General features: G+C 35.0%; 1 protein-coding gene across 8 annotated transcripts in view; it reads left to right on the top strand.

Annotated features, from left to right (window-relative positions):
- Positions 1-13,620, top strand: part of R3HDM1 (R3H domain containing 1) — a 150,218-nt gene that overhangs the window by 38,945 nt on the left and 97,653 nt on the right. For all 8 annotated transcript variants that reach the window (XM_044242572.1, XM_044242575.1, XM_044242576.1 and 5 more), the window contains 3 exons: positions 432-510; positions 8,521-8,580; positions 8,664-8,804. In XM_044242572.1, the coding sequence (XP_044098507.1) occupies positions 432-510; positions 8,521-8,580; positions 8,664-8,804 (280 nt within the window). The remainder of the gene's footprint in view (positions 1-431; positions 511-8,520; positions 8,581-8,663; positions 8,805-13,620) is intronic.

Raw genomic sequence — 13,620 nt, 5'->3', positions numbered from 1 at the left:
TAGAATTTCTACCTACCTCCAAATTATTGTCTCTACTTATATTCGTAACTGAACTAAGCTGTCTTAATTTGCACTAAATGTCGATGATTATTTAACTCATTCTGATTTTTCACTCAAGGAGTCATTTTTAGTCATGAGAATTGTGTGTATATAAAAGTCTTAAAAAGAATTTAGAGTAAACTGACACGTGTGAGAAAAAATTTTAAGAACATGCTTGTACATGCAGTTATATAAATCGATGTTATGTTTATTTTATGGGAGTAGAAAGCTTGTGGTCATCAGAGTTCACCATAAATTCCCTTTTCCTAATTTGTCGATTTTTTTCCCGTGTGGGGCATCTCATTTTATTTAAGATATGCATCATGTGTGAAAGAGAAAGGGATTTGTTTTCAAACAGCTTTATACTGGGTTTTTGTGTTGTTGTTTTTTAGATTCCAGTCAAGAATACACTGATTCAACTGGCATAGATCTACATGAATTTTTAGTAAATACATTAAAAAACAATCCCAGGTAAAAATTAAATTTATAAGGTTTACATTGCTTAGAGTACCATAATTTTGCTATGTTTGTTTTCATTACAGAGTTAGAATGTTAGAATAAGATTGCAGTGTTTGAAGTACACCAGAAACATTTTAGTTCCTTAGGACTAAGATGTTGGTCTAGTATATGCACATGTATAAATAGTTCTTTGCATTATTTATGTCCCATGATATAAAAACAATTCATCCTTTTTATAGGAATTTTTGGAAATACAGAATCACCAAGATATTTTGGCTCTTAATTGAGGTAGAGAGGTAATCATGAATCATGGAAAAGAAGAAGAAAAAACTTCCTTCATAATAATACTCTCAACCACATAAGAGCTTGGTGTATCCATTTATAGTGAGTTTTTGAATATAGCTAAAGGCAGAATTTTTGTTCCTTCTTACATATTAACTTTCAACTCATAGATTTTTAAGGTACTTATGTGGGTCACTGTGAAATCATTTGTGTTGCCAGGGTACTAATGAATAGACTCTAACTTTCTGGTGGGTCATTGACCTCTTTGTGGCATTCTCCCCACAAAAAGGCTTATCTACAAAAAAATCTAACAAACACATTCATGGGGTAGAAGATTCCAAGGTTGAGAACCCCTCCTCCGGATGTTAGCTTCCCAAAGTGATAGTTCTTTAACATACACTAAAATGAAAATGAAACAGTTTCTTTGGGTATATGCACAAGGAAGAGAACAGGAATAACTCTCTTTATTCTCCCTGAGACTTATGTCATGATTTAACATAAGCTTTATTTTCATTCAAGATTTATTGTAGTCAGTATCATCTTGGTTTTCTATTTTACATTTAACATAAATGCCAAAAAGAGAACCACCAAAATGAAAAGTGGTCTCCTTGTAAAAAGGGCTGAAGGAGTACATAGTATGGAGTGAGGAAGAAGACAAGTCTACATGACTTTTTTTTTTTTCTTCAGTTCAAGTTTATTTCTCAGTGGTCACAATAGAAGAATTAATTCCTTAGTTCATTGAACAGGCATTTACTGAGCATCTGTCATGTTCTAAACATTGTGCTAAAAACATTGTAGATAAAAAGAAGATACAGTCTCTACCCTAAAGAATTCACCATCTCTGAGCTGGAAAAAGACACATGATATATAATTAAAATAGAATTGATATGTGGGGAGCCTGCTTCTGCCTGTCCCTCTGCCGGCTGCTCTGAATGCTTGTGCCCTTGCTCTCTCTCTCTCTCTGTCTCTCTCTCTCATCTTTGTCAAATAAATACATAAAATCTTTTTTTAAAAATTAAATAGAATTGATGTTGTAAAAGAGGTTTTTTGAGTTTTGTAAAAATCCAAGGAGGAGGCCCCAACCTCTTTTTGAAAGGTTATGGGAAGGCTTCACTGAAAATATATGCCTGAGCTGAGTCTTGAATTCACAGTGCTTTAAGTAGAAGCTATCCATATGGAGAAATGAGAAAAGCATTTTAGATAGATTGCATTGACAAGACACGGTGGTATACTTCCTCTCTCACACTACTGTGTGAGGTTGTACATTCTGGCTCTAGCATGGAGGCATGTGGCAAGTAATTTTAGAAAGTGATGGGGAAGGTGTTGGTTGGGTATGAAAAAAACCATTTCTATGAATGGTTGGGTATGAAAACAACCCATTTCTATTTGTCCTTGACCTAAGATTGTACCAGCATTCTGGGGTGGTGAGTGTGGAGTGCTACTAGGAAGCCAGGGATGCCAAAAAGATCTTTAAGACAGTAATGAACAGTGAAAAACAGTCTTCCTTGAAACGCCAATAGTGTACCATTTAAGAAGTATTGAATATGACATGATAAGTTGAGAAATAATTAATGGATTTTGAATAGAGTAATGACATAATCAGTCGTGCATTTTAGAAAGATTACTTTGGCACTGAGGGGCCAATACTATAAACAAGGATTGTGGCTAGGAGATTATAGGGAAGACTAGAGAGGGAAGGACATGTTTGAAAATATTTAGGAAGTACCATAGTGATGGTGTGATACAGTAGAACAGAATAGATTCTTGGTTTCTGGCTAGGCTGATAGTCGCATTAACTGAGAAAGTGAGTAAGGAACAGACTTGAATGGAATAGGGCATGTTCTGTTATAAATAAGTATAGTTTGAGGTGCCTGTTGGAAAACTCAGGAGATAAGATCTGTCCAAAATTAAAGAGCTCTGGTTTTCAAGTAAATGAGTAGTAACAAAGCTTGAGGATGATGTGTTTGCTCTGAGAGATGGAGTAAATGACAAGGACAAAATTCTGTGGAAAGACAGCATAGAAAATGTAGATAGACTAAGTCTTAAAAGTGGAACAATTATGAGACCATTTGTCAGGTTAGCTGGGGCAGGGGGTGGTGGCCTAGATGGCTCAGTCAGTTTAGCATCTGACTCTTGAATTCTGTTCTGGTCATGATCTCAAGGTCATGAGATTGAGCACCTCATAGGGCTCCACACTGGGTATGGAGCCTGCTTGAGATGCCCTCTCTCTCATTCTTTCTCCCTCTCCTGTCATTCCCTCTCCCTGGCTCCACCTTACCTTCTCTCTTTCTCAAAACAAAACAAAAAAACGGGGTAGCCCCAGGGATCAGAAGCCAGGAGCTGTTTCATGAAAGATAAAATAACACAGGGATCTGCTCATTAGGTTGAGAAATTGGGAAATTGCTGATTCTTTTAATAAATTGTTTCATTTGGGGTGGAATGGTAGAAACCTGAACTCAGTGCATTGAGGAATAAGGGGGAAGGTAGAAAACACATAGCTCATTTCCATAAAACAAAATAGGATGCTAGAAAGGCAGAATTTTTCTTTCCTTTTAACCTGTAGGAGAGACCTCAGTAAGGACAACAATTAGAGATCTATTTTTATCCATTCCCAAATATTTTTCTATTTACAATTCTCTGATATCTTTTGCAAATGCGAAAGTTTTAAAGTTATCTGCGTATGTATTTTTAAATGTACAATTTAATGGCTTTATTATACCCACAGATAGGTTACAGTCATCACTACAGTCAATCTTAGAATTTTTTCATCATTCCAGAAAGAAACCCTCTATTCTTTAGCTCTCACCTTCCTATGCTCTGAGCTCTAATCTACTTTATATCTCTATAGATTTTCCTCTTTTGAATATCTTATATGAATGAAATTATGTGTATGTGGCCTTCATGGACTGGCTTCATTCACTCAACATAATATTTTCAAGTTTCATCCATGTTGTAGCATGTATCAGTACTTTTTTTTCTGTGTATGCATTTATATTTAAATAAACATATAAGTGAATAATTCATGTAAAGGCTGGTGTATAAGTTATTACTAATGTCGATGTGATTTAGATAGTTGGAGCGAATGTTAAATTTTGTGAGAAATAAGATTTACTTAATTAATGACTCAGTGTTCTGTCAGTGAAACACACAATTGCCAGATATAATGGTACAGAAGTAGTAGTAAATATTGCAAGTTTCCACTAAAACTTTGAAGATTCAGTATTGCTCAGAGTTCTAGATTTTAAGCAGTTTTATTCTTAGTAATATAAAAATTCAGTCAACATTTCATTTCAAAATTTTTCTTCTGATTATTAAATCTTTAGCTTATTCTCAACCAAATAAATAAATTTAGCTCCCAATGTAAACGAATTTATCTGGAATTCTTATTGCAAAAAATATTTGCAGAGGCTACACTAGTCATTGCTGAATTAGAACCTAAGAACCTAAAGTTGATTTTGATAGAAATTATATTCGGTGACATAATCTTCTACCTATTTTTGTATTTATTTTATACCCATTTTGTGTAAATTCCACATGTAGTGAAGAAATAGGTATAATACAGGCAACTGTGTTACATAACTGATAAAGGGGAGAAACTTTTGGATTAATCCTGAGAAGGGATATTTTAAAAGTAATGTGATTTGCTCTGGAGAATATCATATAATAGTTCTATTTTAATTTCTAAAATTGCTTTTATTGGAAGTAATGTTTGTTTTATTTCTTACCTGTTGCAAATGTTTGGCCAGGCTCGTATGGAATATTGGGAAAGGAGTGGTCATATAGAAGCATTATTGTTTTCTAGTTTTTTTATTTGCCACTAGTATACCAGCTATGTACAGTTTCTCTAAAGTTATTTCTGATAAAATGGCTAGAATACTTAATAAGTAAAAAACTGATGCCCCTTCATTTTAGCTTTAGGTAATAGCTTATTGATTGGTTTGATTGAGATCCCTATTCTTACTATTTTTTAAATAATAGACAGCATACATTGGTTCCCTTTAAAAGACTATACAATAATTTCAATAACTATGCCTACTTTGAGGTTCATGTGCTAAACCTTATGGCTTAGAATGAGTAATTTGTGGACCTATTAGTTTGAGTCCTATATGCACTGCTTCTCTAAAGGTTATTAATTTTTAACTTAAAATCATTACAAAAATATCTGACTTTGATTATATATTACAGGAAGCATGTACTAAGCTATAGTGGATAAAAGGCTGGAGATGTAAATCTTAAGAACTTAGGAAGATTACCAGCCTTATTTTTCTAAAAAGTTATACTTCTTAGTAACTAAAAGTTTAGTACACTAAACAGGGAGGCTTGGTTTAAATAGTACATGGTCCAGATAAGGTAAAAAATCCTCTGCAGCCCATAGAGCTATCTGTGAAAGAAAAAAAAAAAAAAAGCCTGAATTTTTATTAGTGGCTAGTATAATTGTTAGAAGATTTTCTTTCCTGGAGACAACAGAAATTTCTTTTCAGTGGCAATGTATTCCCTGCAGAAGATTTCACAGATCTTTTGCCCACTGTTCAAAAACAGGAAACCATTTTTTTTCCTATCTTGTCTGGTGCAAGTATTCCTGACTTGGCTTCCCCTCCCCCTTCCTCCCACTCCCAACACCTTCCCCCTCCTCACTTCCATTTGCATAGTAAATGTTTTTACATCCCTTCACTTTCAATCCGCTTGTGTCTTTATGTCTGAAATTAGTCTCTTAAAGATAGCATATACATGGATCATGTTTTTTTAATCCATTCATTCACCCTATGTTTTTTGATTGAAGCATTTAGTCCATTTACATTACATTTAAAGTAATTATTGGTAAGGATGTAGTTTTAGCCATTTTGTTACTTGTTTTCTGGTTGTTTTATAGTTCTCTGTTCTTTTCTTCTTCTCTTGGCACTCTTCCATTGTGGGTTGATGAGTTTCTTCAGTGTTATACTTAGAGTCCTTTCTCTTTTTTTGTATGCATCTATTGTAGGTTTTTGATTTGTGGTTACTATTCTATTCATATATAACATCTTACAGCAGTCTGTATGAAGTTGTTGGTCGCTTAAGTTTGAACACGTTAAAAGCACTAAATTTTTACTTCCTTCCCCCATGTTTTATGTATATGATACCACATTTTACATCCTTTCATTTGTGTATCCCTTGCCTGATTTTTATAGGTATAATTTATTTTACCAGTTCTGTGTTTTCACCTCTATATTAGCTTTATTAGTGATTAATCTACTATCTTTATTACATGTTCGCATTTACCTGTGAAACAGAAGATCAACTTGAAAGTATTACTTCATGAATGCTTAATAAACTGCCTGTCTCCGATTCCTTTCTTTTTTAAAAAAATAACTATATAAACTTTATATATATATAGCTATATATATAAAGTACATCAGAAAAGTTAGAATTATTTCATCTCCATACACATTGTACTCAAAAGGTTAGATGAAAAGTGGGTCTTACAGTTACATAAATAAGTCCTTTTGTGGGGGGAGCCTTCTGAATTAAAAACTTCCTAACCTCCCTAAAAAATTTTAGGTAAAATACATTAAAAGTTTTTAGGAATCTTTTGTATCAAAAGACTTTATAATTTGATTAACAGATTCCATGCAGATACATTTGTTGAGCTCCTCTATATAGTCCAAATAAGTATACAATGATAATTCTGTTAAATGCTTTTAAAGAAAAGTGTGAAAGAAACAGTTTCTAAGAAGGACTATAGGAAGTTGTTCAAGGCAAAGGAAACAGCATGTTTAGGTAACCAGAGACAGGAAGGAGCTTGGCAAGTACAGAGATAAGCCAAATGATAACTTTTGTGATTAAGAGACAGAAGATGAGGCTGAAGATGAATGTTGGCCCCATTACAGATGCTTATTTCTTTTTCTTTTTCTTTTTTTTTTTTAAGATTTTATTTATTCATTTGACAGAGATCACAAGTAGGCAGAGAGAGAGAGAGGAGGAAGCAGGCTTCCTGCTGAGCAGAGAGCCCAATGCGGGACTCGATCCCAGAACCCTGAGATCATGACCCGAGCCGAAGGCAGTGGCTTAACCCACTGAGCCACCCAGGCGCCCCCAGATGCTTATTTCTAACCAAAGTGCAGTGGGAAGCCTATCATAAATATTTAACCAAGGCAGTAACATGTGGTCACACGTGTGTTTTTGGAAGATGTTATGGATGTTCAGGTAGAAAAGATAAGGCGGGAATGAGGGAAGACAGAAACAATAGACTATGGTTCTAGTAGTCAAGCCAGAGATCCTGCTTGCTTGGATCCAGGTTAGCAGCAGTGAGAAACAGAAGAAAAAATAGAAGGTTGATAAAATTTGCAATACTAATTAACTGCATAGGAGGGTTAGGAAAAGGATTATAGCAGACCACAGATGCTTCTAGTACAGTATACTGGGTGAAAGATAGTGCCACTTACTGAAATGAGGAATACTAAAGGTGAACCAGGCTTGGGGCAGAATTGAATGTTGCTAGAATTCGTGTTAAGATGTAATCATGTTTTCAGCTTTGGATTTAAAGTCACCAGGTGGGCATATTTTCCCTTCAGTTTTCAACTAATGTTAAATATTTATTATATATGTGTGTGTGTCAAATATTACTTGGTTTTATGAGACTTCTTTGCAATCTAGAGAGAAGGTCAAACTCAGTGCTGACGTATAGTATAGACTTTCAAGCAGCTTGAGCAAAAGCACCACATCCTCTGTCCTATTAGAGGATTCTACTATGTATTGTTTATTTGAGAGGCAAACATTAACCTTTGGCCTAGTTTTCTTGATCTCTAAAAATTGAGGGATAGAACTGAATGATCTGTAAAGCTACTTCTAGTTTGAAAATTCTCAGAGTGTTTGTTTGTTTCACATGCACATGAAATTTCCAGTGAGCCCAAGAATACTTCTTTGAGCCATGTCCTTAGTATGTGAGCAAGGAGGTCCTTCGGGGAGTAGTGATACTGTTAATATTTGTTACAGCATATGCACATTAAATAGGACCCTAGTGGTCTAAAGGAGCACATGCCAGTTTTCCCTAGAGTCCTTATTTATTTTTCATATTGAAAGCCTTGGGTTCATTTTTATTTTTGTGGCAAAAATTTCCAAAGTCTCAAAAATGTGTAGTACAAGCTATCTGATGATTTGAAAAGGCTTCTCCTTCTGAGTTAGAATTAGTAATGTAATTCATACTTCTCTGCCATAATTCCATCTGTATACTAGCATTCAATTCCCATAGGAGTATTCCTGTTGTTACTGGCATTGCATTTTCTTTAGAGTACTGTTTCTATAGAGTTGAGGATAACAAAGTCATGAGCGTAACTAAAGATGCCTGTGTTCCTGCTATTTCTTAGCTTTATTAAGGAAGTAAAGATTAATATGCTCTTATTATCCATGTATCTACAGAACAGACTCTAATGTAGTGATAGTTAGATCAAAATATATGTTTTAAGTATGATCACATGTTTGGTAATTGTTGGTGTTGGGTAAAAGCTACATTGAGATTCATTACACAATTCTCCCTACAGTTGTGTATGTATGAAATTTTCCATTAAAAAAAATTAAACTAAAAAAAAGTCATCTTTTATTTTTCCTAAACATTACTTTTTTAGAAGTCACGTGTATATTCTGGCGTCAAGTTTGTGATAGTTCAAAGTGCAGTTTTTAGGGAAAAATTTAGTCATAATAATTCAGTGTTTATGATTATTTCAATGTTAAGTTTTATATTTAAGAGTCTTCATATTTTTGTTTCAGGGACAGAATGATGCTGTTGAAATTGGAACAAGAAATATTAGATTTCATTGGTAATAATGAGTAAGTCCTGACATTTAACAAGAAAACAAATTGTCACCATGGTGCTCCTTGATTTACTAAATTAGTTTTTCTTCTACTTCTAGGTCTCCACGTAAAAAATTTCCCCCAATGACATCTTACCATAGGATGCTATTACACAGAGTAGCTGCTTACTTTGGATTAGACCACAATGTTGATCAGAGTGGAAAGTCTGTCATAGTAAACAAAACTAGTAATACAAGAATGTAAGTATCAACAATGTAGGCATTTGTTAAGTATTTATGTGACCATACTTTATCTTTCAGCAGCACCTTTCATCTGAGGTTTTCCACGTTTTAGCAGCCTAATTAAATGTTATAGTAACCTTATGTGATAGGGCCAAAAAATATATAAAATTTCTTTTAGTGTACGAGATAAAAAATGAACCAGTCTAGACTAAAATAAAGCAGGTCAATGAGGACTGGTTTAAAAAGCAAAAACAAAACTTCAGAAGTCATATCACTGATACTTGAAAACCATTCACTTGGATTTTTTAGTTAATGTATTTTAGATAGCTGTGGCCAGTCTTAGGCAAATTTGAGGGGGTTTTGCTTGTTTTGTTTTGTTTTGTTTTAATTCAAGTCAGTTAACATAGTGTAAAAAAATTTATTTAAGGCAGATTTTGACACCCTCCCATTCAATTAATCTCCCATCATTTTATCATCTTTTCAACCTTTGATTTTGCTTCTTTAATCCTACAAATCTCAAGAAACTGGGAATGTTGGTTAATATAGTATTATCCATAATGTTGTATCCCCCTTCTGAGCTATGTTTAATTGACTGAGGAAAAGTTAAGAGCACCCACTTGTTTTAAAAAGTGATAGTTTTATCAATCTACACATTTAATGCAATCCCTATCAAAATACCATTCATTTTTTTTTTCAAAGAAATGGAACAAATAATCCTAAAATTTATATGGAACCAGAAAATACTCTGAATAGCTAGAGGAATTTTGAAAAAGAAAGCCAGAGTTGGTGGCATCACAATTCCAGACTTCAAGCTCTATTACAAAGCTGTAATTATCAAGATAGTATGGTACTGGCACAAAAACAGACACATAGATCAATGGAACAAGATAGCCCAGAAATAGACCCTCAACTCTATGGTCAACTAATCTTCGACAAAGTTGGAAAGAATGTCCAGTGGAAAAAAGACAGTCTTTTCATCAAATAGTGTTGGGAAAATTGGACGGCCACATGCAGAAGAATGAAACCATTTCCTTACACCACACACAAAAATAGACTCAAAATGGATGAAAGACCTCAGTGTGAGGCAGGAATCCATCAAAATCCTTGAGGGAAACATTGGATGGCCACATGCAAAAGAATGAAACTGGACAATTTCCTTACACCACACACAAAAATAGACTCAAAATGGATGAAAAACCTTAATGTGAGACAGGAATCCATCAAAATCCTTGAGGAAAACAGAGACAGCAATCTCTTTGACCTCATCTGCAGCAATATCTTCGTAGAAAGATCTCCAAAGGCAAGGGAAGCAAGGGCAAAAATGAACTATTGGGACTGCATCAAAATCAAAAGCTTTGGCGCAGCAAAGGAGACAGTCAACAAGACAACTGACAGAATGGGAGAAGATATTTGCAAATGACATATCAGATAAAGGGCTAGTATCCAAAATCTATAAAGAACTTATCAAACTCATTGGGGAAGGTATGTACTATGGTGAGTGCTGTGAAGTGTATAAACCTGGCGATTCACAAACCTGTACCCCTGGGTTAATAATTATATGTTAATAAAAAAATTAAAAATTAAAAAGAAAAACCTCAATACCCAAAGAACAAGTAATCCAATCAAGAAATGGGCAGAAGAGGGTGCCTGGGTGGCTCAGTCATTAAGCATCTGCCTTTGTCTCAGGTCATGATCCCAGGGTTCTGGGATTGATTCCCCCATCAGGCTCCCTGCTCAGTGGGGAGCCTACTTCTCCCACTCCTACTCCCCCCCTCCTTGTGCTTCCACTCTATCCTTCTGTCTCTGTCAAATAAACAAAAAATATCTTTTAAAAAAAAAAATGGGTGGAAGACGTGAGCAATCATTTATGCAAAGAAGACATCCAGATGGCCAACAGACACATGTGGCCAACAGACACATGAAAAAGTGCTCAACATCATTCAGGATTAGGGGAATACAAATCAAAACCACAATGAGGTACCACCTCACATCAGTCAGAATGGCTAAAATTAACAAATCAGGAAACGACAGATGTTGGCGAGGATGTGGAGAAAGGGGAACCCTCCTACGCTATTGGTGGGAATGCAAGCTGGAGCAGACACTGTGAAAAACAGTGTGGAGGTTCCTCAAAAAGTTGAAAATAGGGTTCTCTACGACCCAGCAGTCGCACTACTGGGTATTTACCCTAAAGATACAAATGTAGTGGTCCGAAGGGGCACATGCGCCCAAATGTTTATAGCAGCAATGTCCACAATAACGAAACTATGGAAAGAACCTAGAAGCCTGTCAACAGCCAGAGTTGGTGGCATCACAATTCCAGACTGTGGAATAAAGATAAAGAAGAGGTGGTATATGCATACACAATGGAATACAAATGGATACAGCTGTCAGAAGAAATTAAATCTTGCCAAGATTTAATTAAATTAAATCTTGCCAAATGCAACAACATGGATAGAACTAGAGGGTATTATGCTGAGCGAAATAAGTCAATCAGAGAAAGACAATTATCATATGATCTCCCCAATATGAGGAATTTGAGAGGCAGGGCAGGAGGTTGTAGGGGGTAGGGAAGGAAAAAATGAAACAAGATGGGATTAGGAGGGAGACAAACCATAAGAGAATCTTAATCTCACAAAACAAACAGAGGGTTCCTGGGAGGACCGGGGGTAGGGATAGGGTGTTGGGTTATGGACTCTGGGGCGGGTATGGGCTCGGTGAGTGCTGTGAAATGTGTAAGCCTGATGATTCACAGTCCTGTGCCCCTCAGGCAAATAATACATTACACGTTAAAGAGAGGAAGGAAGGAAGGAAAAGAGAGACAAGCTCAGAAAGAAGAAAAAAAAAGTTTTATAGTATTACTGAATTATATCATCAGTGCAACTATTTGGAAGTAAAAGGCCCAATCAAAGGCACCTAAAATTTTGTACAAGCACCTTTTTTTGCCTGTTTGTAAAACTAATCCTAAAGCAGCTAGTTCAGCTAATATTTATACTTTGGTGGTAATCTGCCCATCTGAAGCATTTTCTTCATCAATTTTATATGTGGCAGCATTGGGTCTTTGGGAATGAGCAGCAGTAAGCTTCTGACAACATAGATAATGCTAAAAATTAATTATTTTTATGCTTTTCTTGAAGCTATATTTGTTTTAGGGTCTTATCTATGAACCATTCTGTTGGCATGGTGGTATTTAATTCACTCATATCCCTTCTGTTATAATAGCCTTTACTCTTATAGCTGCCATATTGTTTACTGGAACAAACTTGGTTTTCTGCCTTTTCATATAGTATTGTGTCAACTAAATAGATAACGATGGTGGAGGCTAGTAGTTTTAAATGTTTGTTCCTACAATTAAATTAATGAAGATAGATGTCTTTGAAAAGGATCTTGTCTTTCTTTAGAGATTATATTTTACCTACTGCAAATGTGAATCTGATTGTTTTCCTCTACTTGTCCCTTATTCTTTTAAAAATATCCTCAATTAGTCTGTTCCCAATTCATTATATCATAGATCAAGTAACCATAAGATATGACCTGAAATGAAGGTGAATAGAAGTCTAATTCATTTAACCAGTACCTTTCAACAATACTCAGAGCTGCTGGATACCCAACCACATGTACATTAGCAGGCATTTTGTCTAACATTTCGACTGATGATTCTCTAAGGTTTTCGATACAGTGTAACCTCGGTTATTTGAATGCTACGAATGATGTCAGAAAGCTCTAGGATTCTCTTCATCAGAGTCATCAAAAGCTAAGCTAAACACAGATGATCATGATATACTTAAAGAAAAATGGATCAGTAGTATAATTATAACTGGACATTCAGATCATTGAAGTTACACTGTATTCTTATTTTATATCTTCTGGAATATGAAGAAGGTTGTAAATCAGAAAACCTTAGAGATCTGCTCCACATTGAATAAATGCAAACTTACCTTTTCCTCATAGGCAAATTACCCGCTCCAGCCTTGAACCAGTGGTGTTGTGGATGTCAACAACCCGGTGTCCACTGGGGTGTCTCAATGGAGCGGGAAGTTGGCGATTGCAGGGCAGTAATTTCAGGCATCAATAAAAGAGAGGTAAGACAGTCTTAAGGTTAGCTGAAATGCCTGCCAATGCTATTTGGTGTGGGAATCCAGCTGCTCTTAGAAAAGTTGCCAGGCCCTAGGTTAAACATTATAGTTGACTTTGGAATGAGAATCTCTAATCCAAGTACAGACTCCTTCAATAAGAAATGACTTCGAACAGCTACAGAAATAGTTGATAAACTTAAGCAGGGCAGTCATGGCAGAAGTAACAACATACTGCCATCTTAAGAACTAATAGATAATAAACTTTCACACTCCTACTAAAGAAAGCAATCTTTTTCTCGTCATTTTGGTCATGAAATTGTTTTTACTCTTTTTATTGTTCTTCCTAGTTATGTCTATAGTTCTGTGTGGATATCTCTTCGTTTCACTTATCTGAGTATATTTTAAAATACAGATTTCTTCAGCTTACTTAGATAATTCTTATTTTTAAATCTCCTTTTGCATAATTTGATAGAATGTAGAAACTGTGCTTTATTAAAAATTCACTACGTTAAATATTCAACAGAGTTACTTGACTATTATATATAATGACATATATATGATCACATTTGCTGAAGATGTCATTACTTAGGTTTATTTGGTTTAGAAATTTACTTAGGGTGTTCACAATATATTATGCCACTATATAATATATATTTAAACTATATGTAAAAATCTACTCGAGTTCAATTAGACTTTGTGCCTCCAAATGTATTTTTATATATCATGTATTTCAAAAGACTAATTCCAATTTTAAATAGGAT

This window comes from Neovison vison, chromosome 3, assembly GCF_020171115.1.
Source record: "Neovison vison isolate M4711 chromosome 3, ASM_NN_V1, whole genome shotgun sequence".
Classification (NCBI taxonomy): Eukaryota; Metazoa; Chordata; class Mammalia; order Carnivora; family Mustelidae; genus Neogale; species Neogale vison.
Note: the sequence above shows the minus strand (reverse complement) of the source record. Positions and strands in the feature narration are given on the sequence as shown.